Source organism: Rhea americana, unplaced genomic scaffold, assembly GCF_003343005.1.
Source record: "Rhea americana isolate MKP2758 unplaced genomic scaffold, rheAme1 scaffold_319, whole genome shotgun sequence".
NCBI classification, from domain to species: domain Eukaryota; kingdom Metazoa; phylum Chordata; class Aves; order Rheiformes; family Rheidae; genus Rhea; species Rhea americana.
This window is the reverse complement of record NW_028186445.1, coordinates 153474-180429: the sequence shown is the minus strand read 5'-3', so window position 1 is coordinate 180429 and position 26956 is coordinate 153474. Positions and strand designations below refer to the sequence as shown.

Genomic DNA, 26956 nt, shown 5'->3' with positions numbered 1-26956 from the left:
CCGCGTCCTCTTTTCCCACCAAGACGAGGCGAAAGGACGTGGAAATCGGGAGGAGGATGACGCTCCCTGCCCTCTCYGCCTTTCCTGGGACAGCTCCCGCTCCAGCCAGTTGCATCACTCCGGCAAACCACTTTCCCAATCCACAGCCCACGTAACCCACCGGCGGGGTCACGCGGGCACTGGCTGCTCCGGCCGAGAAAGTCAAGGTCCCATGCAGCGCCGCCCGGGATGGATGCAGCCGAGCTACGTGGAGCAGCTGGGACACGCTGCAGAAATCATTTCCCCTTCTCTCTGCCCTTCCCTCTGACTTCTTCCTCCTTTGCCCGTAGAAAAAARAATGGGAAGAAAATAAACCTGGCAGAGAAAGTGGAAGGTTCCCTCCATCCTGAAGGGGCAAATGGAAACAATTTAAAATCACAACAAATGCAAGCAGTAATTTCATTTCAGACAAAGCCCAAGGAAAACCCTGAGCTGATCAGTGAAAATGGTATAAAACAGCATTTCTCCCTCTCCGGAGGGAAGAGGGCCCCGGGAGCTGGGTGCTGCAGCCAGGACGTTGCAGCAGGGGCTGACGGAGGGGCCGGCAGCGGCGACTGCCCGACGGAGGCTCCCGGCACCGCGGTCCGTGCGAGCGTGGAGCCGGGTCCTGGGGCTCCCGGGCTGCCCGTGGCCACAGGCTGCGCGGGCCGGGGTTGTCCCCTCCGCATGTGACCCAGCGAGTTAAAGTCGGGCCGGGCGTTGGCACCTGAAGGATTTAACGGGTGGCGCCAGCACCGCGCGGCAGGCCGGGAAAAGGGGGGTTTTCCCGGTCCACCAACGCTGCCAGCGGCCTGGCGCAGCCCGGCAGCGGCGGCTCTGTCCTGCCCCGGGCCCGGGGAGGTCTCAGCAAGCATCGAGGTAAACAGCGCCGAGCCGAGCCGCGTCCGGGCGCTTTGTCGTCTCGGATGAGCTCAACAGGATGCCGAGTGACGCTGGCGCTGCGGGGAGAGCGGCAGCACGGGGCCTCGTAATTGCTTTCCTAGAAAACCACCTCTCCGGGCTTCGGCGCTTGGAGCCGGAGCGCCGGGAGCGCTGGCGCCGCGGCCTTCCTCCYTAAGTGGCATCTCGAGAGCCTTAATTACTTCTCCGGAGCGGCAGCGCTCGCGGGCCCGCTGCTGGGGCGGTTCCCGGGGCCCAGGGACGTTGCCCTTCCCGCCGCCCCCCGGAGCGCACGCGCTCGCCGAGCCTCCAAACCCGACCGGAGCCCGGGGGCTCGCGCTCCCCCGTCCGGCAGCAGCGGCCGGGTCCCCGGGGGGTTCGCTACAGCCGCCGCCGCGGGAGCCCCGGGAGCCGCCTCCGGGCACCGCAGGCCCCTGCCCTCCCGCGGCGCCCGCCAAGCTGCGGGAGACGGGCGAGCGCGTCCCGGCGCCCGCGGGAGCTGAGGAGCTGCTTGGGGAACGTCGTCTCGTCCGAGGGGGAATGTCCGCAGGAAAGCKCCGCTTCCAGCCCGTTACTGATGGCTAAAAACAAACCGAGTAAACACTCGGCGTCAGCAGCCAAAACACATTAACTCTCGGGCAAAAGCTGTTTGTCCCCACCACGCTGCTCACCCAGCCGGGAACGAAGCGCGCGGGTCTCTGCTTGCTGGAAAGCACGGGGAAGCGCGAGCCGGGCTGGGGCTGCAACGCGAACCCGGGCGCGGCGCCCCGGCACCGGGGATGCCGCGGCCCGGCCGGGGCTGCCGGCGGGAGCTTTCCGCGCTCCTCGGGGGGCGGCGGGTGCTGCTGCGCCCGGCGCGTCAGTTCCCCGGCGGCTGCAGCGGGGTTGCCAAGGTTACCCCTCGCTCCGAGCGCTCCGGCGCTGGTAAACAGGCGCCGCCGGGTCATCCCGGCCCCCGGGGGCGGCCGGGCCCTGCATCCCGCGGAGCCGGAGCCAGCAAGGCCGCGCGTCGCCCCGGGGCCGTTTCCACCAGGCAGAGCCGAGGTTCCCCTTCACCCCCGGGAGCCGACGCAGCAGCTGGGAGCAGCAAAGCAARAGCAGCCCCGAAACAGCTCCCGGGAAGGGCTCCGGCATCGCCCGGGCCGCCCCAGGCTACCAGCAGCCACGGAGCCGCGTGGAGCCAGCGCGGTCCGCGGGCGGGATCAAGGGCGCGGGGGGAACCACGCCGCTGGGAGCGAAACGCGGGAGAGCGCACCCGAGGAATCACCCTGCCGCGGGCCGGCGCGGACCCCCAGGGTCCCCTCCCGGCCCCGGCAGCTGGCCGATCCCCTCCGCAGGGCCATGCCCTCCCCGGCGCGCRAGCGGCGGCGGCCCAAGCCGCTTAGCCGCCTTTGGAAACCCCTAATCCGCGTGCATCCGACACGGACGCCGGGGCCGGGCCCTTCCCCGCTGAGCTGCCTCGCAGAGGAGCCGGCAGCGGGAAGCAGCGCAGCTGCCCCAGTGACCCGCTTCCAGAGCCACCAACAGCCGGCGGCTCGGCGGCCCGGCCCCGGCCCCGGCTCTGCCGGCGGCGGCGCTTCCTCGGGGCGGGGATGCTCGGGCGGCCGTGCACAGCCCGGCTCCCAGCACGGAGAAGCCGGGCAGCAGCGCGCTTTGCCGGGCGCTCCCCGGGCAGGTGCCCCGGCATCAAGTCCGCCTGCATCCAAAACTGCAAACCACGTGATTGACCTCGTGCTGACGGAAGACGCCGCTTCCTGCAAGCTTCCTGCGCGCCAGCCTCGCGCGCGGGCCGAGAGCACCCTGCGCTGCCGCGGGCTCCGCGCACCGCTGGGAGCTGCGTGCTCACCGCCGGGGAGGGGAAGCTGCTGGGAGGCCGCAGCTGCCGGGACAGAGCTGCTCGCAGCTCCAGCGGAGGCTCGTCCGCAGTTGCTGGGGCCCTGGGCTGCGCGGGGTCGGGGGCCCAGCTGGGACGCGTGGCTGGAGGGGCGCATGGGGCGGGGAGAGCAGGGCCAGAGCAGCGCCAGGTCCTGCAGAAGCGCCGCTGCACCGCACCAGCCAGCGGCTTCTCGGTGCAAAGCTGCCCAGCCCCGAGCCCTCCTGGCTGCACCAGGTCGAAGTTTGCAAGCTTCGCRTCCCGCTACGCGTCCTCACCGCGGCTGGACTCGAGGCTCTCACGGCCCCGGCCGCTCCGACGCGGCCAGGTAGGATTACGCATGGGCAGGGAGAAAGGAAGGAGCCTGCACTTGCACCTCCAGCTGCTCCGAGACCTCCCAGGCTAGGCGAGTGCAAGAGCCGGGGAGGGTGCAGGGTCCGCGGTGCCACGCAGGATGCGGGTGCCACAGCCCGGCTGGCTCCGAGCAGGGAGCTCCGGCAGCCGCTCACGCCTGCTGCGCGGCAGGTCACTGCCYTTGCCATGGCTCCGCTGCCGTGAGCGCTCCAGGTGGCAACGGTTGGGATYAGAGCAGCAGCCTGATTACAGGGCCGGGCCCCGTGGCTAAACCGRCCTCGGCGAGCAGGTTCGGAGGGGGCACAGCAGGGCACGCGAGCGCAGGGAGATAAGGAGCCACGTGTCTGCGCCAGCGTGGGATGGGACGCTGCGTTCCCGACAGCGACGGTTACGGCAGCCCCAGGTTTTGCATATCAGTAAGAGGATCCCTTCCTCTGGCGCCTGCCATCGCATGCGGCAGCTGGCAGAGGGGAGCGGGGAGCCCCTGGCGCTGGGCTGGGCAGCGTTCCCCTGGGATCCGGCCCCACGGCCCGAGAGCCCACGCAGCTGCCAGCGCCACGCCGACCCCTCTCCCGCTCCGGCTTCAACCCCTGGCTGCAGCCGGAGAGCAGAAGGGCCCCCGGAGGGTCCTTGGACACCGGAGGGTGAAGCGGAGGGAGGCGAGGGGCCTGGGGCCGCGCTCGCCCCTGCGGCAGGGGTCCGCAGCTGCCCCGGAGCTCAAGGGCCATCGCCAGCAGGCGAGAGCYGGAGACCAGCACCGCGAGCTAGCCCAGGGCAGCAGCTCCTGCTGGGGATACGGGGGATTTACTGAGCATAACCTGCATGAAAAATCCTCCTGCTAATCCTGCCCTGAGGGAGCAATAATCTTTCCCTCTTGGCCTCGCCGGAGCCCCATCGCTGCAGCAGCTCCGCTGCCCGGCAGCTCCAGCACGGCAGCTCCAGGGCAAAGGCCCGCAGCAGACGCGGGTGCCCCGCGGCCAGCGCGACCCATCAAGGTGCAGCACCACTGTCGCAGCAGAGCAAGTGCCAGCTGTAGGGCTCTGCCCTGGCCCTCGTGAGCCTCCTGCCACGTTCCCCGCAGCAGGCAGAGCTGCCACTGGGTGCAGGATGCCGTGGATCAAGCGGGCGTTACTGGAGGAAATGCATCCCTCTCCACGCCGGGAAACCCTGCCCCTATCACAGCTGAGCCGCAAGCAGGGAGTTTATCCGCTCTCTTTCTCCAGGACCAGACCCTCGTCCAGGCACTGCCCTCTCGCTCGCACCCTCTCCCCGGCACAGGCTGCCGCTCACACCCCCCGGTTCGTTCGGGTTTGTCAGCGCCTCGAGCGGTCACCGACACGGACCCGGCTCCGGTGCCGGCCGCGTGCTCCCAGCCCCCTTACAGCTCGCAGGAGCAGGTCCCTGGCCCCAGACCGCCTCTGCCCCTCCTGCCGCTCTGCCAGACCCCAAGGGGGTCTCGGACCTGGCCGCAGAGCCAGGGTGGCCCCGTTACCAGCGTTTCTTCCTCCTTCCTAGGGCCAGCCCGGGATGCAGAGGCCGCCTCGCCCCCCCGCGAGGGCCAGGGCGCAGCGCCCAGGCTGCCGCAGGGTGCCGGAGCGCTCGACACCGCTCCGGCGCGTCCCCGCGAGAGGGCAGGCCAGGCCCGCGCTGCAGCCGGCAGCGGAGCCGCGACGGCCGCCGCCGGGCCCTGCCGCAGGGGCTGGGGTGGGACACAGCGCCAGCGAGCCAAGCCAACGTCTGGGGAAGCGTTTGCTGCGGTTCTGCCTCCGTTTCCTCCTCCCCTACCCACCCCCCCAGCTGCGGCCCCTTCCTCCCCCTGGGAAAGCTGCAAGGGAGAGGCAGCTGCGGTGGAAAATCCCGCTGCAGCTGGAGACGCAGCCGCAAGGAAGCAATGCGGCACCTCCGCGGGAGCCCTCCCCCCCCGCCCCCCGGGCAGAGGAGCCCGGAGGCGCCCCCGAGCGCACGGCCTCTGCTGCGGCCGGGTCTCGGCAGGGGAGCAGCGCCCCGGGTCCCGGAGAGCCCCTGGCTCCCGCCCCAGCCCCGCGGCAGCCCGGGCCCTGCGCTTAGCTCACCCTAGCACCCTCCCCGCAGGCAGAGGGTCCCCGACCCCCCCTTTCCCCCACCCAGCAGGCTGCCGCAGAGGGAAGCCTGCGCCGAGCCCCAGCAGCTGCGGCGCGSAGACCAGAGCCTCCCCCACTGGCACCAGAGGTTTCCTTTACGCAAGCAGGGGAGCCAGGCGCTGCTCTCGCCCAGACAGAAACCAGCCCGCGCGCTGCTGCGCCGAGATACAGCCGCTCCCCGCTGCGGGAAGGGGCCCTGCCGCGCTCAGATAAGGGGAGGGCGGCCCGAGACGGGCTGACCCACGTGCCCCAGGCACCAGGACAGGCCTGGGTGCAGACAGCACCAGGGCAGGATGGTTCACAGCAAGCAAACCACAGCACTCTCATCTGCGCCGGCRTTTCGCTGACTGAGGCCACTAGTTCCTGGACAGGGATTAACACAGATGCCGCATGCAGGCGCGGACACAGCTGAATTCACACCTGGGAGAGCATGTCACTTTAGAACCTTTATTTTGGAGAAAGTTAAAGCCTGTAGATACAGCAATAAAATATACAAAAAATAAATTTTTTTACAGTATTGAATGTTGCCCAGGACTATGTCGACTGCCGCTGGAGGCAGCTACATGCAGAGCACAGAGGCAGGCAGCGAGTACAGCCCTTGACTCATCCGAGCACCTACCACGYTCAAAGGACTCTCCTGCCTCCGTGGGTGGCTCGGCCCCCTCCCCTGCCCACTCACAGCGAGGGGGGCTGGCCTCGCTCCCCCCCCAGGGCCAGGCACAGCTCGCTGGACGGAGCCCACCCACCGCGCTGCCCGCTCGCCCCTGCACGGCTGCACCAGCCCGGCTGCTGCCGCAGGGCCGTGAGCTCACCCCGCGGCTCTTCACTGCACGGTAAAGCCAGTAACACCCTGCGCTCGGGAGCCGCACGCGAGAGGAGGCCGACCTGCTCCGCAGCAGCCCACAGCACTGTCACTGGTACAGATGATTTAGCACTTCTCTCCACCCAGAGCCAAATTAAGACATGTCAGAGGCCTGTAAAACCCTGGGCTGTTTCCTAATAAACCAYTGCTCTGCTGACGTGACCCACTGCAGTGCCCAGTGAACCAGCCTAGACACAGCCTCAGCACCTGTGGTTCTCGCAGCCCTGCCCTGAGGCACAGGGACAAGCAGAGCACAGTGTGCAACCACCCCATGCCACCCCACTGCTCCCCACCYTGGGTGGCCAAGCCCCTGGTAATGCAAGGGGCTTCCAGGCGCTGTTGTGGGAGGCAGGCAGCTCCCACTCCGCCTCTCCCTCCCCTTTCTTGCTCATCAGTGTCCAGTTCAGATCAGGGATGGGAACCAAAGCCCAGTGCATGGAAAGGGCCCTCCCCATTTGGAGAAATACAGAACCACAACTTTCACTACGGACAGCTTCCAAACTTTCCTCAACCTTCAGAGTAAGGAAACCTACAACACCCAGAAGATCTGTGTCTAGTGCTGGCTGACAGCAGATTCCTCCTTCTACATATACTCTGCCCTCTTCAATCCTCGCCACCTCCTAGCTTAATGCTGACAGCCAACTTCCAACAAAAATGCCATGCGTTGCCCCTGAGAAGCTGCAAATCCACCAAGACATCACAAGCCGTACCAAAGGGAAGAGGGCCAAGCCCGGCCACTCACTGCAGGTCAGGCTGAACCTAGCAGCATCCCACTCCTCCTCAGGGCCTGTTAGGTCTAAATCTGCATAGACAGAGAGAAAAGTGCAATCTTACCCCTGTCACTAGCCTGATCAAGGGGCCAGCCAGTCAGGATGGCCAGCCTGGTTATCCCTAGGTCCCCAAAAGACCAAGAACAGATCCGAGATGCAAATGCTGCATGCTCACAAGCACGCATGGTGTTGGGACACTTCACTGCCCTTCTGCAGGGCACTCCTTGCACTGCAGGGAAACCAGCTGTCCCAGCAGGAGCCCTGGAGCTGCTGGACCCAGCTGGATCTCTCTGCCTGCAGCAGGAAGCTAGTGGCAAGTGCAAGCAGTTACCAAAACTCTCTGCTGGCAGCTGAGCCCAGGCATAGTCCAGCAGAACCATTACCTTCACARGACAGGAACATCAGGGCCCATCCACCTCCGAGCTGCTTGCTGGTCCACTTGGCCAAAACCAGGGTCAGCAGAAGGTGCAGAGACAAGATCAMCCTGCTGCTCTCAGAGGGCTGGTGGGGAGCCTGCAAGCCAGACCCTCCGCTGTCTCAACATGGGTTATGCAATGCACTGCGCTGGGACTGGCCAATCCCCTCTAAGCTACCAGGAGGCAAATCCAGATTCAARAGATCTTAATGGGCTTTTAGACACTGGCAGTCAGGAAAGCAGCTTTCAAGAGCAGGCAGCACAATGGGCTGCAGAAGCATTTGTAAAAACGGAGGCTGCAATTGGAGGCTGATAGGCACTTGAATGAGCAAAACAATAATAAAAAAGTATGTTACGGAAGGAAATAGAAAAAGATGTAGCCCCCCCCTCCCCCCAAAGAGACAAATGGCACCACCATGGAGAGGTGGTTGTTCACTTGGGTCAAACAAGAAAATTGGTGGCAAGGACCACAGCCCCAGCTCCTCCCAAGGAAAGGCCCAGAGCAAACATGACCTCACAGGGCGAGACTGGGGGAACTATTTGGAGCCAGGAAGCCCAAGTCCTGGGAGGGCCCCAAGAGCACCAGTAGAGCACATCACATTGGTGAAGAAGCACACTCTGGGGTCACCTCCATGTCGAAGGTCAGCGATTCTGCAGGGAGACACAGCGAGAGGTTACAGGGCCTGTGTGCCCGGAGCAACCCTGAGGGGCTGAGTCTTGACCCCTAGAGCTCTGCCTACAGCCAGGCTCTCCCCTCTCAGGCGCTGCAGCCCACTGGACCCACCAAACTGGCCTCCTGCATTGGCCTCTGCTCCCTCGCTGTTATTGCCAAACTGCATGAGCGAGTCCAGGGTACGYGGAGACATTGGCAGGTCAATGGTGTTGCTGAAGGAGGTGCTGTCAGAGGGAGGGAAGGGAACACAGAAACCACATGAGTCAGATCCTGAGTGCAGCAGTGGTCAGAGCTCTTCAATGCCACTACCACCCCATGAGCCTCAAGGCACAGGATAGCCCAGGTCCCAAGTATGGGACTTTCTAAAACACAAGGAAAAAACCAAGGAGGGAGGAACATCCATGGTTAGGGCTGGAACCTGGCTCAGACTCCCCTTGTGGTCTCCTTCTATCCAGACTGTGAGCCTCATGKCACAGGGGAAGAATAGTTCAACCTGAGGGGTCCCAACCACCATAAACAACCAACCAGCAGTGGGGAAGAAACCCCCTCGAGTCAGGCTACACACACAAACGTGCCCCCTGGGCAGCAGCCCTGTGCTTACAGATACCCTTCYCAGGAACACTCACGGGGTGACACAGATGAACTTGGTCTTCAGGTATGGAGCAGCACCTACAGAGGAAGAGCAGACTTGTCACCAGTTGTCAGAGGAAGAAACTAGCTCTCCTCCCCCCTTCTGGAAGGGCAAAGCCCTGCAGACAGCACACACCCACACAGCAGTTGCCAAGCCCTGACACACCGTTGTGACTTTGCATGGGCTGTGCCAAGGAACACGCTCCCAGGCATTAGTCCCATGCTGCAGCTGGGCCCTCCCATGATCTACAGCAGGATCCCCCAGCTACCAACAGCTCTTCCACCTCGGAGCTGTCACTGGAGCAACCCCCACATGACTCGCCAGCTCGCATGCAAGGGTGGCACCAGAACACAGAAAGTCAACGACTACCTGAGTCTGTAGCTTCAGAATGCTCCTGGCTCTCAGGGCGACAGTACTTCCCAAATGCCTCCTCCTTTGGGATATCCGGATACAGATACACGAGGGGGGACACCAGGATGTTGGTAGCATCCATGATTTTGTAGCCCATGATGATCTCCGCAAATGACATGCTGTTTAGCTGCTGCTTGGTGTAAGGCTCCACAGACTGGATCTGGGTCTTCCCTGTACAAGGAGACTTTTGACACAGGGCAAGACACCTGCATTCCTCAAGCAAAGGCAGAGGCCTTCCTCAAAGGCAGGGGCAAGACAGACCAGCCTGGGATCGTGCTCAGCACAGCAGAGCTGCTGTATGCACTTGAGCTGCAGCAGATCAGCATCAAAGGGCATCAACAGGACACAGGACAGCACAGAGACCTGCCAGGCAGTTTCAGCAGCCTGGAAAACTGCACCATGATAGCAACACATGGGCAGGGGCACCCAGCATGCAGAGGCCAGCAAGAGACACACAGGCTAGTGCTCAAAGACTTAACCCTAGGGAAAAGGCCTGTCAGGACAAGGATAAAGGACAAATATCATTGGTGATGATGCCACAGTCCAAGCCCTGTACAGAGCGAGGAACACTGGCTGAGTAGAGCACCGCACCCAGGGTGCTGGCAGGGGAAAGAGACGCCAACGTACCACCGATATCCTTCTCCACCCAGGTGAAGGTGATACCACCTTCCTTGCTGCTCTCACTGAACCGTAGCAGGAAGGTTCCCGGTGGCTTGGTGCTCAGGATGGCCCGCTCCCGCTCCTTGCTGATGAACCCCATGATGTACCTGGATGGTAAGGAAAAGAACGTGCCAGGGTGGGGGCACACTGGGGCAGCTATTTTAGGGCATGAGCCCTGCCAGTTCTCTGCACTGCACAGTTTCAGGCAGTCACAGGACCCAGCCTCACCACCAGCAGAGCTTTTAGACATTCCCAGGTGCCAGGAAGAGTTTTTGCTCTGAACCAACCAACAGGGCCTGGGCCAAAGAGGCATCCCAGGAGAGCCCACTGATTGCACCTGGAACAAGGCAACCCCAATTGCCTCGGGACAGGGTTAACAGGACTCCTCCCAAGGGGTCACCAGACCGACACTAGGTGAGGCTCACCCTTCATTCCACAGCGCCAGGATGTATTTCTTCACCAGGTCAATAATGTTGTCCAGCCAGACCCAGAAAGAGAAGCCTTTACCAGCCATGTTCTCCTGAGGAAGAGTGCAGAGAGGCTGTGAATGCAGCTTGGATAGCTGACAGCAAAGGGAAAACACTCTGCAGGAAAGGGGAATTATACCTTGCAGAACTTGGCCCAGGTGATTTGACAGCCGGAGTAATTCACCCCTGGCCCTGGCAGAGAAAGACAGGAGCATCAACATCTGAATAGAGCTGATCTTCCTCAGACACCATTCTACACAGCAACCCAAGTTTGCAGCGTTTCAGGGAAACGTAGCAATTAAAAAGTAAAGCTCCCTTCCCAAAGCATGCAAGCTTATTACTGTGTTGCACTTACAAATGGTTCTCATGGAAGCCACCCCAAGGATGGCTACAGACAGCAGGGGTAGAGCAGGACACCCGGGACAGTGGTTACCTAGAAGTTTTTCTGCCAGTGTTGTCAGCTGCTCGATGCTGAGACCACGCTTGGTGGTGGAGGAGAACTGCCAGCTCAGCACCTCTGCCACCTGGTCCCATGTCCCAATGGGGGGCTTGGTGAAAAAGTTCACGTTCTGCACAAGGAAATACACAGCCCTGAGCAGGACACTGGACCTAGGTGAGGGCCAGATCCTAACCTAGCCCTCTTGCCACTGCTGGGCTAGTTTTCCTCATCATTTTTCTCTCTGCCTGTAGCTTGGCAGCTGGGGGCATCTGGCCCCAAAGCCTGTACCGCATCTCTGCTGTCTGCCCCCACAGCTCCAGGCCCTACCTTAGGGTTGTTGGTCAGCATGTTGTACCACAGGATGGATGCCCAGGCATTGGGCATCTGGCAGATGTTTGAGATGACCACAACCGGCAGTGAGTGGGTCTGCAAAGACAGGACATGACCATGGGCTGGGACTTCTCACAGGGCCCTAAACTGCCCCACAGGACAGCAAGCCTTAGTCACCAAGTGCCTCCCACCCCATTTTCTGTGCAATGTGGCCTGTACACAGGAAGGCACAGCCACACTGCAATGGCCCACTGCACCCCTCCAGCCAAGAGCCTCCCCAAGCCTGCAGCTCTCTCAGGGCGCACAATCGGCAGCTGGTCATGCTCCCTGCTTCTTCCCAGTAGGCCTTCTCCAGCCAGTCCAGAAGAGCAGACGTGCCCAGCACAAGCCAAGGCCACAGCTCAGCCAGGCCCACAGACAGACACAACTCTTCTATTTCTTCTCTCGGATAAAGAGATGTCCTCAGAGATGCTTCCTCTGTACCCAAGCCTGGCTCACTGCAGAGAAGGGCAGCTAGTCCACAACTCACCTCCAGGTCAATCTTCAGCCCCTGGTGATAAACCTCTGTCTCAAAGGTGATGAGGTGCAGCTCCTCAGTGACTATCAGTGAGGCCTAGAGTGGAAGAGGATGCAGTGACCACACTGGAGACACCTGCTCTCAGCCTTTCCCAGGGGATATGGGGCCAGCGCTGCTGCTAAGGTCTCTGCTGCTGATCTAGCAGCTGCCAACACATCAGATCATGTCTGTGAACCCCCTCTCTGAAGGCAATGTCCCCACTTCCTCTTTCTGTGGTTTAACTGCTTGACATGGAATGAGATTCAATGCTGGCAGACAACAGGAGATTGCTAGGGGTGCTCCATCAAGAGCTATCAAGCAAAGATCCTGGCAGGCTCTCCTAATCAGGAGCCCCTTCCCCAGTACTGCCCTGGCTCAGCACTTACATCGCAGTTGGCTCTTCCTCCATTGCCACATCGCTGCTCCCGCAGCGTCTGCAAAGAGAAGAAACAGGTTATAGCAACACCTTAAGCACAAGGCCTTAATAAAAACAGCCCTAAGAGCTCACTGTACCCACCAGGTGCTTGAACTCTGCTGAGAGGCTGCCGTTGTTCGACTCTTCCATGTTCATCACCTTGGTATTTGTCCCCAGAATGTTAAACTTCCGGGACCTTGAAAGAGCAAGACAATGTGGTTGACAGTGTTCCTCAGAGCTAACACATGGCAAAATATGTGCCAGGATTATAARGAGACAAGAAGCAACATTCCACTTACCCCCTAAGGGCAGCAACATCACCAGAGTCTCTAGGAAAGGGGAGAGAGAGAGAGAGAGCACAGAGTCAAGGTGCTAGCCTTCCCACATGGACACAGAGAAGTAGCAAAATGCAGCACCAAAGGAACTGGTGAGCAGAATTAACAGCACTACAACACCAGAGTCCCACAGGCCCCAAAGGTTGTGCCTCACACTTGAGCCTGGAATCTACTGCTACCCTGCACAGGATCCTGCTACTCCCCTTCTGCTCAGGGTCATGYTGGCCCTTGTCGCAGCAACAGGGACCTGATGGCAGCAGGATTAGCCCAGGGAGCAAGTCCCATCCCAGACACTCCATCCACTAGCCACCAGGATCACAGAACTCACTTGTCAATGCAGACTTTAATTTTCAGCTGATAGTTCAGCTCTGGAAACTTGACCAATAACCTGCAAAGAGTCAGGAGATGCGCAAGTGAGCACAAACATCCCACACACACAAAGAGCTCAAATTAAAAACAGAACCTGGCATAAACTGCAGAAGAGATTGGGGCTGGATGAATAGCAATGCGGTATGCATGCCCAGTTTGGCAGCACCGTGGTTCACCCCACACAGTCCACTGGGACACAGCATTACACAGTTCATCCAGCCTCCCTGAATCACTCTGCAGGCAGGACTGTAATATGTCAGCCCCAACACTGTCCCCAGAACAGGGGAGGCATTAATGCTCTTGTGAGTCCCCCTTCAGCAGAACCTTTCAGCTGTTGACTGCTGCCCACATCACGAAGAGACATCTGCTCTAAATGAGCACCATCTGCATGGCTCTGTCGCCAGATACTTCTGCATGTGAAGAGGGCAACTGGGGCACAGCTGGGACATGAACATGCTCCAGGGCAGAGCTCAGCATCAGAGCAGGAGCAGCTCTCTGCAGAGGATCGTGAGGGACACAGACCAGCTGAGAGGCAGCTGGCCAGGAAAGCACTGATGCTTCCTGCCTCCCACCCCCGCAGCAGGATTTACCAGAACCCTGGCTGCCTCCAGGAATGCAGCAGATCCCCAGCCAGCAATCACCGTAACTGCACTGAGTCACCCGTCTGCACACCAGCAGAGCCAACCTGCAGGGATTTATTCCCTCCTAACATTCCCCAGATAAGCCAGATGTTGCATCCACACCAGTGTTTCCTTTGGAGAAAGCTCCTAGTTTCCCCACTGCACAGCTCCGTTCCCACAGCCACCGCACGGACTGCAGGGGTCAGCAACACACCTGACTTTGGTGGTGAACTGCACGCCGGTTTTGATGACCAAGGGCCGGTCAGGGTGCATTGGCATGCAGGGCTGCCTCTCCACGACAAAAGCACTGCAGGGAGAAAGCACAATGGACCACAGCGACATCTCAGACCCCATCTCAGCACAGTGACTGCTCACGCCTCCCCACACTCCCTGTAATCCAGGAACTGCTGATAGCTCCCTCCCAGCCTTCAGCACCTTTTCATCAGATTCCTGAACAGCTCTACAATCCGTTCCTCCAGCATGGGCCGGTGTTGGACAATGGGATCACCCTTGTAGGATACTTTCTGCTGGAGCTCCTCCAGCTTTTTGATCTGCTGCCGGGTCTGTAGCTGTGATTCCGCCAGAGAGGTTATCCTAGGGGAGGCAGGAAGGACCCGTGTTAGCTCTGGCTGACAAGCCACGCACCCCTGCATTGTCTCAGACTACCCAGAGTCCTTCTCTTCCCTCACTGGTGTGTAAGAAGAGAATCTCTACACCAGACCAACAGAGAACAGAATGGTCTGTGCTCCCAACTCACTTTATTTCTTTAGACCATGAACTAAAAAATAAATCTGCCTGCACCTGAGTTCTGTAGAAAAACACCTGCCAAAGGCTTGCAAACCACCATGCAGTAACAGGAACTCCTTTCAGCAGCCTTGGAAATCCCACAGGTCTGAGGCTAGTAACTCCTGCCACAGTGCCCACTATTCAGGACCAGTCTGACTAGTGGATTACATTTATGCTTGCGGACATCAGTGGCCATTTTGTAGGACATTCCCAGAGACAGGGAGATCATTCCCATTGCAGGTGTTTGAATGCGGCCTCTCGAGGGCCTGATGCAACTCCTAGCCAGCTTCCTTACCAGTTCTCCAGTCGGTCAAGGCAGATATTGGGTGGGCCGCCAATGCAGGCGATTTGCTGCCGTCTTTTCCAGTCTGCCAGCTCCTCATCTGCAAGCATCTTCTGCACGTATTCCATGGCTGACAACAGCCCAGCCAGCTCACTCACAATACCCTACGAAGAAAGAAACCAGGACCCTCAGCACACTCTGACTCTCTTCAAGATCTACAAGTTTCACAGAAAGAAAGAGGTCACCGAGGGCTGCGCTTTCGGTGCTCTTCTCAGACCCGGCCACGTACGAGCACCAAACCCATATCCCAGAGAGAGGGCACCTCTGCACCACAGAGGCATCTGGAGGGCTAGTCACTCATGAGTGCATGCAAGCTATACCCTTCGCATTTGGTCCAGTGCCGTGAGCATCTGCTCCAACTGCTGCATTTTCTGTCGGGTCACTGACTGATTGTTTCCATTCAGATCCTGCATGTCTGCACAGAGAGGAAAGAGTTTCAGCCAAGCATGGACTCCTATCTCCCAAGGATCACACAAACAGGAGACTTCCTTAGCCAATTGCAAAGAAGCAGGCATCCTAGAAAGCTGACAATTGTTAAGCAGCAATCTCTCACAGCCTCTGCCACCACAGCTTCCAAACCTCTTGCTGGCTTTAGTACATGCACAGCAGGGATATCACTTCYACACATGCCAGTTCTCTATTCACACCCAAACAAACAGAGCTCTGTTTCAGCTCCCCTGGAGTCCCTGTCAGTGGCAGAAACAAAAACAAGGTTTCTCCAATTGCCATGCAAATGCCCTGAGCCTAAGCTTCTTTTTTTTGCTTGGAAGGGTACACTGTGAGGGCTGGAACACACCCTYCAGCACATTTCCTTACAGGAAGGCACTACGATTTGCCAGAAGATAATGAACTTCCATTACCTCCTTGGCTTTTCAAAGTCTTGTAGTTGAAATCAAAATCATCTTGGAGATTCTCCACCACTTTCATCTTTTGCTCCAGGTCCTGCAAGGCCAGAAATGCAGATTTGTTCAAAGTGCTAAATCATCACAGTGCTCCTAGTAGCCGTGGAGAAAGGAGAAGATGCCTAGGGAGCACACGCATACCTGTACCCTCTTCCTCACATCCTGCAGATGCTGCTCCAGCATTTGCTGCTTTTCCGTCACTACAGCTGCTGTTGGATGTGTTGCCTGTCCCCCTTGCTGCAGAAAAGACAAGAAGGACTTAGAACAGGGCCTAGGAACCCAATACTCCCCTCCCACCCTGAGCAGGTTTTTGCAGAGAACCTTTACTTGCTCACTATCAAAAGGCAGTGCAGCTAGTTGCTCACTTGCGGCATTAGCTACAGGACTGCATACCTACGCACACAGTGCAGGGCACACCTAGCTCAAGGGGTGAAATTCCCCAAGAGAGCAGAGATACAGGAGAGATGAATGCACACCAGAAAAAACAGCCATCCCAGGTAGAGAGCACAGAGGGTACATTCTGGCAGAAAGCAGTTGCTGCCTAGACAGTAGGAGGTAAGTTACCAATCACTGCAACTCAATCATCTCCTTCAGCACAAAAGATTCATCATTACTGAATGAAGCAAGCAAGGTGCTTCAGACTGCAACTTCTTCCCAGCTCTGAGGACCTGCACAGCACTGCCAGGCAGCCAGAAGGAAAGGGTCACCCCAGCACACCCATCTGCTCATGAGCCACTTACTTGGGCTGCAGTTGCAGCTGTCTGAAGGAGCCGGGACTCTTCCCACAAGCAGCGAGCCACGATACGGGCTATTTCCATTGGCTTCTCTAGGTATCTGCTCTGTAAAACAGCCAAACCCTGAAAGTTAGCAGGTAAAATGCAACTTCTGGGATTTTCAGATCCTTTAAGGCTGCAGTTCGAACTGTGCAGATGAAGCTGTTAGAACTGCACAGGCTCCTCCTGCCAAACTAATTTTTAAAAATAAAATGGGTGCTTCCTGCCCCACCTGCAGAAACTGCTTGATCCGTCGCAGGTTGTGCTGGTACAGTACATTGGACTCCTGCAGGAAGCGGCTGTACTGCTGGTCGATCTCTCCCAGCAAGTTGTGGAACACCAGCGTGGCATGCGACTCCTTGCTGGCAGCATAYGCCCTGCAGAACACAAGAGTCCTGGGCATCCAGCACAGACTAAAGGAGCAAGGCAGTGTGACAGGCAGCACTGCAGACAGTGGGCAGCTCTGTTCAGACCCCMCATCCCCATGTACCACTTAACACCTCAACAGTCTTCCCAGCCAGAACAACGATCAGAGCAGGCCTGCACTTCCTCAACCAACATCAAGAAACTGAGCTATTACTGCAATCTGCAACCAAGCTTCCCCCACTAAAACTGACTGCTTTTCCTAGAGTGTGCACAGAAGCTCCACTGAGCTCAGCCAGACATGCAGCCATCAGACCATTCACACAAGGGCAGGTGATAGAGATGTTTTAGGCTTACACTTCAGCTCTGGCTTTAAGCCAGGCAGACAGCGCACACAATCTCCTTATCAGTCTCACGTGCTGTCTGAAAATGATCCAAGTGCAAGTGTTCCATTTCAACCTCATTAACAACAGAGGACAGTGTAAATCAACCCTAGACGTGAACACCTTTGCTTTGGATCATCTGCTTTTCAAGATCTGAAGTTTGACACTGCATGCACAGACTTCTGCTCCCTTTCACATCATACTTAAAAGTCTCACAGGGAACCAGAGTAAGGAAGAATAGATCTGCAAGACCAAGAGCCTAGAGAAACAGATACAGCCYCGCCAAACTTCTCTGGCACCCACTATCATCCCAACCCTTCTGTAGAGCAGAGCTCAAGGGTCCAAAGGAACAAGACTAGTAATCTACAGTCAATCCTCTCATTGGGAAACAAACACTGGAAAATCCCTGCTCATCCTAAGCATCAAAKGACAGCCCTTTCCCTAAAACACAAGGGTGAGTGTCCCAAGCAAAGTCTACATGCCACAGCCTTGCATGGCCTTACCAGTCCTGGCTCTCAATCCAGGGAGCCAAGAACTGTCGGAGCTCCATAGGAAAGCTGTCACTGTAGAGCTGGTGGAGCTGCTCCAAGTACCGAGTGTCAAGCTGCTGCAGCTGGTTCCACTGCGCCATCCTGGCCGGCTCCGGAAACCTGGCAGGACAAGCACACACATGGGTCAGAGCAGCAGTTGCTGTGGGCACCCTGCGAGACCCCACAGGGCTGCGGATGCCGAGTTGYGCGTTGCCAGCACAGCAGCAGCAGYTGAGAAGGCTCCCTTCCTTGCACCACGTCTGCTGCTGGTGGGGACTGCTTCCCCACGTGGTGTCATTACAGGTGCAGAACTCCAGCACRGTGTCTGCAGCTCAGGCCTCCTACAGCTCACCTGCCTCGGTGTAGGTGGGATCAGTGACAGGCTGGCAGCCTCAGAGCCAGCTTTTAGGGGAGGAGCTCAAAGCCTGTGGGCATGCTGGCACCAGCCGGTATTCCTGGGCAAGCAGCAGAGGCACGTAGCTCTGGATTTATCCTTGGCAAGGTTAGACTCAAATCAAAAGGCAGCAAGAGGGGTTGTCTTGCTACACTCCTCACTGCTCAATACCCAGCTTGCAGCTGGGCCTGATCACGTTTGACTCTGATCTACCTGCTTTAATGATCCACAATCRGAAAGGTGCGTGGCTTTGCATCAACCTCAGGAGAGAACAAGTCCACAACTGCTCAGAGCAATAAAGCAACTTAGTTTGAAAGACAAGATTCATCTCATGCTGAGAACCAGAAGGTTTCTGTGATTATCCCTGCAGCACAAGTCCRATATCCACCCAGGAGGCTCAAAGGCCCAGGCACCATGTACTGCAACACAAGCCACTATTGCCTGCCTGACCGTTTGAGTCACCAAGTCACGAGGAATCCAGCCTGAGCCAGAGGCAAGGCTGGAAAGTTTGTGAAGGCAATGCAAGAATCTCATGTTACAGCATGTGGGGAGCCACAGATCTCCCCTCCAGAGAGTCCCCCACAGTTCACCAACTAGCAGCAGCAGTGCCAGCTGCACAAATGTTGCAAAGCACAAGCCTGTCCCACAGAGTGGCACAGCCACTTGGGAGCCAGTATTACAAGGTCTGAGGACAGCAGCAAGAGACTTGGCCTTCTCACCACAGAAGGACAGAAGTGGTCTTCACCACCACGCCAGCCCCGTAGCTTCCACCTGACACAAAGTAGTTCTGCAAGACTGAGTCACAACTTCTGCTCTCCCTCCAAGGAGGGCTGGTGGGGCTCACACCTGGTGCAGACCAAGTGCACCATGGGTCTGGGCTCACCTGAGCCCATGGCACTCAGCTCCAGAAGAGGTGGCACGAGTCAGGCATTTCCCACCGAGGACAGGGCTCCTGCCCAACTAGGCCATTTTGCTGGGTGTGCAACTCCAGGCCCATGATCTCATGGAGCTCTCAGACACATCTTCACACACATCAGGAGTGATGAGCCCAGGCCCAGAGTCTTTGGTSATGCCACTCATGTTCAAGAGTTGGTTCCTGTTCAGCAAAACCCTTCCTGAGCTTGCAGAAAGTCCCAGTTAACTGCACAGGGAGCTCCAGTCCAAAGAGACCTAGGACTGGCAYCAAATTCTACCTCCAGGCTCAGCTCCCAGAAGATAAGAGCTTCCCCATGACAACAGGCCGTCACCTTTGAGCTCAAAGTGCAAACGCTGCTGTCGTCACTAACACATGGGCCTGTGTCAAGAGAACACAGAACCACAGACCAAAACCACATCATTAGCAAAGTAGTAAGTGCATGCGTATTAGGGGAAGTGTGGGGAAAGAGCCATTCTAGCTGGGGAGGAAAAAGGCCCTTTTCACACCTGTGGTAATTTGCATCCCCAAGCACTAGCCCACCCAAGCCCCTCGAGCTGCAACACTCCAACCAGCACAGCCCCACGACGCCAGCAGATGTGGGGCTGAGTCATGCTTGGTGAAATAACTACCATCTCCTTTTGCAACCTCAACTGCCTATAGAAAATGAACAATAAAGAAACCAGATCAATAAACAAGTGGAGAATCCAGCAGCACTGCTCCATCTCAGGAGASTCAACTCGAAATCAAGCTGAACGTGAGTGTGAGCAGCAGTTTCGAGCCCTAGCCCTCCTTCCCCCGGCTCCCACCCTTCATCCTTGCCAGGRCCAGCTTTCTGAGAACAGCAGCAGAGAGGTTTCATTCCCAGTTGCCTCAGCTGTGAGGCAGAATAAAGTGAGGATTCTGACTCATTTTCTTTTCACCACACAGAGTGAAATTAATGCAAAACATTTGAGATCACAATAGCAGAGCTTGCGCTGGCAGTGGTAGCCTGTGGCCATTTGCAACATATTATAGGCAGTGCAGCAGACGCAGGATCTAGCTACCAAGCCGAACTTTATCCTCTCCCATCCCATCCCTGTGGAGGATTTCAGCAGCATAAAAACACAGAGGACTTTGGGAGGCCATAAACCTGCATGACCCAACCCCAGCCCCAATAGGACAGAGGTAGCWGAGGTACTTATAAATTGAGACAGAGATCCCATGACTCAAACAGGCTCACACGTCTTACTTAGGTTTGTTTGCAGACCCACCTCATGTCCCATCCTACAGCCTTCATGCATCTCCTTACACCRCAGGGTCAGGCCAGGCTAGAAGTCTTTTCATACACAACTCCTAAAGCCACCAAACCTCTTGTACTAGCTGCCAAGCTCCCAGCACTGGGCAGCAYTGAGCACACTGAGCACAGCGAAGGAAGCTCACAGGCTGAATTTTGAAGTTCAGCTTCCATCCGTTTGGCTCTAGCATCACAAAGYACATTTCCCAAGTGCCCAGCTTGAGCAAAACTCTTCAGTCTCCTCAAGAGAGGCATCGTTTTCCAAAACTYTTCTACTTTCTCACTAGGGGACAGAGGGCCTTAGGTCACTAGAGGCAGGTACCAAACTTTAATCTGGTGCCAATTTCTTCCACACRCATGCCCTCCAGCCAGACTGTGTAAATGTCTGTGTCTGCTCCAGGAGGGCAGGGAAGGAGCTGCAGAGCTTACAGTAAGCGCAGAAGGCGGAGACTGCCAGGAAACAACAGAAACAAGGAAGGAGTAATTTTCGAGTTAGCTACTTCTGTATCAATAGAAATCAAACTAAAACTAATGAGGGGACAGCAAGCTGTGCTCAGGAAGCAAAGGCATCAAGCCCTACCAAACACCAACAGAAAAAGTCACTTCCCACAGAAAAATACTTGCTTTTGTGCAAAGGTCATTCCAGCAAGTGACACGTCAGCTTGTGTGTGTTTGGAAATGGCTCAGCAGCCCAGGCACCAGCCTGGCAATGTTGCCAGCCTCGTGGAGAACATGCTGGCACCAAACAGAGCCAGCACCAGCCCACAGAGCCTGGCAAGGACAGGAGTCCCAGGAGTGTCCTGTATTCAATGTGGAGCTGGAGCAAGTCAGCACAAGGTTCCCTCTCAGGTGCTCTGGTCCCAGGACAGCACCAACACAGGAACCTGCTGAAGTTTCTGCAAGAACAAAGAGTGTTGCAGAGAAACTGGTGTGAAGGAAATCTGAGTCAACATTTAAATGACAAGCAAAGGTCCAGGAACCCTGCTAGCACTTGAAGGGGTGCTAGCAGAGGTGAAGAGCAGCACCTGGCACCCCAGTAAACACAACAGAGCATCTCCCATTCGCTGAGGAGAGTCAGAGACGGCAGAGAGCTCACACCATCCTCTCAAGACTGGCTTTTTGCCCCCCAGGGAGTCAGGCTGTTCTGACCCTGGACTACAGAATGGCTGGAAGTAGGTGAACACCAAACAGTTGGGCCCCAGGGCCACAGCAAGAACAGCTGCTCCTATTGTCCCTGCTTTCCGCAAGGGCCAAACAGCTGCCATAAGACAAGAGAGGAAGCAACGATGCTGAAATTTCAAAAGCCAGCAGAGCTTCTTCCCCCAGCACACAACAGCCTCCGGGAGCCTGCTATTTCCCTTGTCTTGGTTGTACAGACTGTTGTAGATGCTCAACACCAAACAGTGCTGGTCATCCACACAGGACCACAGACATTCAAGAAGTAGAATTCGAAAATGCAGCTGCCAGGAAAGCTTCCACCCTTCACAAGTCCCATATATGTCTGTGGCAAAGACAAATTCACCTCTCCTGGTCCCTCTTCCTCACCAGTGAGCACAGTGCATGCTAAATACCAACACCAGAACTGAGCTGTGGCTGCAAAGCATCCCCAGAAAAACAGCCCCTGGACAAATGCCTGCCAGGGAGAACAACACTGTCCTTTTCTAGTCCCCACACTGCTACCACAGGCAGCCAGAGCACAGCACCAGTCTTAAGCCTTGCCTTGAGCACTGCCTGAGGCCTCCCAGRTACACAAGGCTGTGTGTCTGTGAGAGCTTCTAGCAGCAAAAGAGATGCCCGCCAGCATGTTGCCCCATCYGGGAGCTGCCCACCCACAGCTTCTTTACCAGTCCCCACGCCACAAACCCTCACTTGCTCCAGGAGTCACTGCACAGCACAAAGAGCTGATTTTAACTAGCCGGCTTTCCAAGATCATTCAGTGTGCAGACTGCCTCAGGCTACTGCCATTCGACACTTTCACTATCACTCTAGTCTGATATTTGTTGCACATGGCTCTCTTTCCCAATCTTTTAGGATGCTAATTGTAAGGGGAAAGAAAGGGGAAGTGTCTTGTCATAGACTGAGACACAGGGAAAGGAAAGACACTGGCATTTAACATGGAGTTAAATAGTTTTTCAGAACTTTGTTGCATCATATAGCCCCAGATGACAGAAGCAACACCCACAGGACAGTAGCCTTCAAGAACAATCCTCAATCTTCAGAGAAGACTACGTGAACAAAACCTGTTTTTAATGAAACAGTAAGTGGAAGAGATGAGCCCTTCTCTGTCAGCACTAAGGGCTATTTCCATAGCATGAATAATGTGGTGCTTCCTAGCTCCAGATGGGCACTCCAGCTCCTCCACAGGGCACAGCGAGATCTCATCCAGTCTGTCTCTATCCTGTTTTTCAAAGAAAGAAACTCAAAATATATGGGCCAGGCAAGAGCTGAAAAACTGCAAGTCACTAGGGTGAGTCCCATCTCCCTGCCTGGCCAGTAAGCTCCACCATCTCATTTCCTGTTGCACCACAACCAAGAGACCCCTGGTATGCACTGACCAAAAGTTTAATCATCCCATTAGGAAACTGCAGCTGCTCTTCCAGCCCATCTCCTGTTAGAGAAATCTCCACAGGTCTTTGCAAGGAGCTGAGAATGGGTGCTGCTGGGCAGCTGCTGCAGTGATCAAAATAGAAAGCAAAGCAGAGACCTGCTTCCTGGAATAGCCAGCCCCAGGGCAGCCCAAACATCAGCCCTGGACTCATTCTAGGACACTGCCACATACTGCACAAAGCGGCTCACAGATGGACTTTCCCTACTAGGCGTCACCAAACAAACCAGATTTCACTTAATTGAGTCCTTGACCCCAGCAGACCTTCCATGAAGAAGGTCAGAGCCTGGGTATTTCTGAGTAATATTTGAGCCCAGATCTACAGAGCTCAGAAAGACCAAAAGTAAAATGTTCCCAAGCTACAGTGTGACAGTGGCATTTGAACTAGAATCAGCCACTTCTCACTTCCACAAATAGCTACTGGACAAGCCACCAAGCAAATCTGGGCTTTTGTTCAAGCGCAAGATCCTCCAAGGCTTCCACACCACAGCGCATGCTTGCTGGCTCCAGGAAACAGTCTCCCCATCACGGGCCCCAGAGAAGTATTCTGTCACACCAATCCCTGAAAAACAGAACTCGCACGCACCAAGACACGGGTTGCTCCGCCTCATTCCACCATAAACAACTCTTCACAAGGCCAGCAGCTGAGGAAGTAAAGGAAGTCACGGCAGCCCACGTGCACAAGTACATAGAGACACACATGCACGCAAGCACATCAGATCCGCCCTGCTCAGCAGCAGCCTGCAGCCGCCCGTGAGCCGTGACCCGTCCCTGCAGCAACACAAGCCATCTCCATCAGCCACCCCTGCGCCTCACTGGCTCAGTTTTGTTCAGTTCTTGCTTCCCACCTCAGCACATCTCGTAGCACAAGCAGCAGATTGCACCGAGTTTCTACAGCTCCCAGCTGACCAGGAGCCTGATCTGGCAAAACTTCCACACGCTGCTGCAAGAAGACAGGGCCAAGAACAGCCTCAAGATGTGAATTGCTAAAACACAGGCTTGAGGCAACCGAGATAGCTCTGCTGCACTGGGTAGTGCAAGTTCATGCAGCCCCAAGGAAGTGGCAGAATGACAGAGGCCAACCCACAATCGAGTGAAAAGGCAAGGAATGGCTGGGAGTGTTAAATCAGTCAGGAGGCTACTCAAAGCCTCTTCTCTCTCCAGAAGGGTTGGAGAGGAGAAGTTTCTTCCTTTAGTGCAGGATCTAGCTCCAGCTCCAGCTCCTCCCAGAATCAGCAGAAAGTAGCCAGCAGGCCTGAAACACTAATTGTCCTAGAGGAAAGGGGCCCCTTTGACACCCTTTACTGTCAAAATCACCAGCATTTTGTAAGCTTCCATCTAGTTAGCCCCAAAACTTCAAATGGGAGCCTCTCCCTAGCCCAGCACTGCCACCAAGAAGCCTCCCTTGCCTACGTTTGAAGATCTGAGGGTTGAGCCTTTCCGATTCTGCGTGGCTTGTCTGTCTCTGTGGTTAGCCTCGCCTTTCATCTCTGGAACAGAGCCAAAGAACAACTGATGCTACCAGGGCTGAGTATGGCATGATGCAAGCGCTGAGGTAAACAAGCTATCCAGAGCTCAAAGCGAAGTTGCTAAAAGTAGCCTGAGAGCTAAAGTTCATCTCTCTTTAGCTCCACTGCAAGGATAGGCCATGAGAGCCAGGACTGAAACGCAACAATTCCTGCTCTGAGGTGTGTACTACCACCAGCAGCTTGGGAGAGCTACTGCATGCTTGAATAGGAGCTCTAAGCTCCTTTCACTTCATCACGGATTGCTTGTCCTGGAAAGCAATCTTAAGRCTACCCCAGTGGACCTGTTTGTTTCTGCAACATGCCTGAGAACACATCTTACCCATACCCCAACTTTCGGGGGCTTCACAATAAGCTTCAAAAGCAGCAATGATTCCTAGAGGCAGTGTGTATGGAGTGGAGCCGCTCAAAAATACTGCAGCACTCCTTGCCCTCTGCCACACGAGCCAAGCAGAATGAAGCTTAGTTACCAATAGTTTTGCACAGTTCATATTAACAGATTTACCAGTTGCAAGAGTGTCATGAACTTCTCACGCAAACATAACCAACAACACTTCAAAGGAACCTCAGCTTTCAAAACAGAAACACTGTGTGGCTGCAATAAAACAAGAACTCTCACTGCCACAAGCTCTACACAACCATCAGGAGGCTCATGAAAAACTGTTTTTTTTCTAGAATAAGAAAACTAATTACTCCAGGTGAACACAAGAGCAATTTCAAAGAAGCTGTTTATTAAGAGAACTTGGCTCTGCTTCTCTGGAGCATTTTCAGAGACAGCCCTTGAGGATGAAAAATGAAGTAGTGACATAGAAACATGAGGACACAGAACAGGGTGACACTGTAGGGCAGAGGGAGGCTTCAGGTGATCTTGCAGCCACAGTGCAGAGTTCTTTGGATAAATCTACATGTCACAACTGGCCATTCCCAATTGCAGCTCAGGAGTTCTGCAGGGTCCATCCAGAATGCAACTCCTATTGCAGCAGCTGCTGGTAATGCTATCACCATGGSAGATGATGCCTTCCTGCCTCGACTGGTAGTGACCAGGCCCCAACTACACACTCCTTCTATCCTCTACCACTTTGGCTACAGCAATTCTGACATATCCAAGGAAAATAGCAGAAGGGACTTAACTGGGCACTAAACCTGACAGCAATCAAAGATTCAGGATGGAAACTGAGGTTAATTGCTCCAATATGCACACACGCAGGGCCTTTCTTGAGCGCTGTCCTAGGACAACATAACCTCCCCTCTGGGCAAAGGGCCCTATGACACTGCCTCTGCTCCAGGTGCACAGCACCTGCCTTTGGCCACATGCTCTCTCACAGGCACACAGCAACACACAGATGAAATACGGAACAAGAGCTGAGTACACACRCACGTCTTCCTAGGGAAAGCAATGCAGGATGATGTTGTACTGAGCAACACATGGATGGAAAGTTAAYGAGCAGAGCAGAGGACCCTCAGCAAGCAGGAGAGGTAGGCAGAGCTGACTGTCCCTGCAGAGCACTCAGGCAGTTCTGCCACAGAGTTCAAATATTCACCCGAGATACGCACCCTGATAACGCTGCTCTGGACCCTCTTTGCTGCTCTTCACCATTGCATCTTACTTCTTGCAAGAACAACTATTAARCCATAACTTGGCACAGGCAAAAGATCCCAAGCAAGATATTTTTGAGCAGCTATAGTCAGGGGATGGGTAAAGTTGCAACCTGAGTTCACAGCTCTATTAGAAATATGAATCGGTTCTTTAAGGTTTTTGTCTGATCAGGCACAGAACCCTCCCCATTTAAGCTTTTAGTCTGAATTAGAAGTCCTTTCAACAGCATGAAAATTTTACCTCAGCATGTGGCACAGGAGCACCATCACTGAGAAATCCATGACTATCTGTCCCAAATCCTCATTCAGGTGTTCCAAGATTCATGAGCCAAGGGCTATTTTGTGGTTAAAAACCCTGAAGGTGCACACACTTTGTGAAACTTCAACATCTGGGGTCATTAAAACATATCAGACTTCAGCTCCTCTATTTCTGCCCTGCTASACCAGACATTTTCCCCTCTGAACAGTTGATTTAGGCTTTGAACCTTCTGTCAGATTCTGACACAGTGCAAGTGTGCTTATTAACCAACTCATCTCTGCATCTGTACTTCGAGAGCAGGGATTGTACATGCAGCACACAACGAAGTCCATGTTTCAATAGCTTAGAGTCAGTTTGGTTATCAGCAGGTCATTAGCTTCTAGTAGCCCCACCACTGTCCATCAAGAATTTCCTCTGAACTTACTGGAAACTGTGGGAAGGGAACAAACCCCACCAGCAACTGTAACACCAGAGGACAATGTTAAACACTACCTCGGTAATTACGATTCCCTCGAGCAGACGGGTAACGCCTTCACRTGCTGCTGAGGCACCAGTCACAGACCCTTTTCCTGCAGCCTGAACATCCCAAGACAACCACAGATCGAGACACAGAAACTTGGTAACAGCTCACAACACAAGTGAAACTGCCCGGCGTCCGCGCAGCCGGTCTGCGGGGCTGCACCACACAAACACGCCTGGCAACAGAAATCAAGACTTCAAACCCACAGGAGGCTCAGGGCACAAGGGGAGTCTCTCCGGAAAAGACTTCTGCTTGTGGACGGGGCCAGGCTGCGCTCACCTGCCTCCGCTCAGCCACATCCTGGCCGCACAGAGAATCCTGCAGGCTGGAGCAGCCCTCCGGAGCGGAGCCGCGCCCGTCCCGCCGAGGCCGCGGACACGGCGCAGCTCCCGGGTCCTCTGGCCCTCGGCGGCAGCGGGAGCCGTGCCCACCGCCCCCGGTGCCGCTCGGCAGAGCTCAGCCCCGAACAGACGGCGCCGCGGGCCCAGCTCTGAGCCAGCACCAGGCCCTGGCACCCAGGGGCCCTGGCAGCCCGCACCAGCCCGGCACCCCGCGGGCCCCCAGCACCC

At 56.1% G+C, this 26956-nt stretch overlaps 1 protein-coding gene across 2 annotated transcripts; it reads right to left on the bottom strand.

Moving 5' to 3' along the window:
- Positions 1–5698: 5698 nt before the first annotated feature.
- Positions 5699–17453, bottom strand: STAT3 (signal transducer and activator of transcription 3). Of its 2 annotated transcripts, none has more exons than XM_085310364.1 (23): positions 17272–17453; positions 16255–16399; positions 15990–16088; positions 15391–15486; positions 15208–15289; positions 14668–14762; positions 14300–14451; positions 13654–13812; positions 13433–13525; positions 12558–12617; positions 12194–12223; positions 11997–12090; positions 11866–11913; positions 11453–11536; positions 10921–11019; positions 10588–10723; positions 10294–10346; positions 10113–10207; positions 9655–9794; positions 8983–9198; positions 8612–8654; positions 8097–8209; positions 5699–7963 (listed from the first exon to the last, which is right to left on the bottom strand). In XM_085310364.1, the coding sequence occupies exons 1-23, from the start codon at positions 17397–17399 to the stop codon at positions 7908–7910; spliced, it is 2316 nt and encodes a 771-aa protein (XP_085166490.1). In that variant the 5' UTR covers positions 17400–17453; the 3' UTR covers positions 5699–7907. The 2 variants fall into 2 exon arrangements, with proteins under 2 accessions (XP_085166490.1, XP_085166491.1); XM_085310365.1 differs by having other exon boundaries at positions 8986–9198.
- Positions 17454–26956: the final 9503 nt, after the last annotated feature.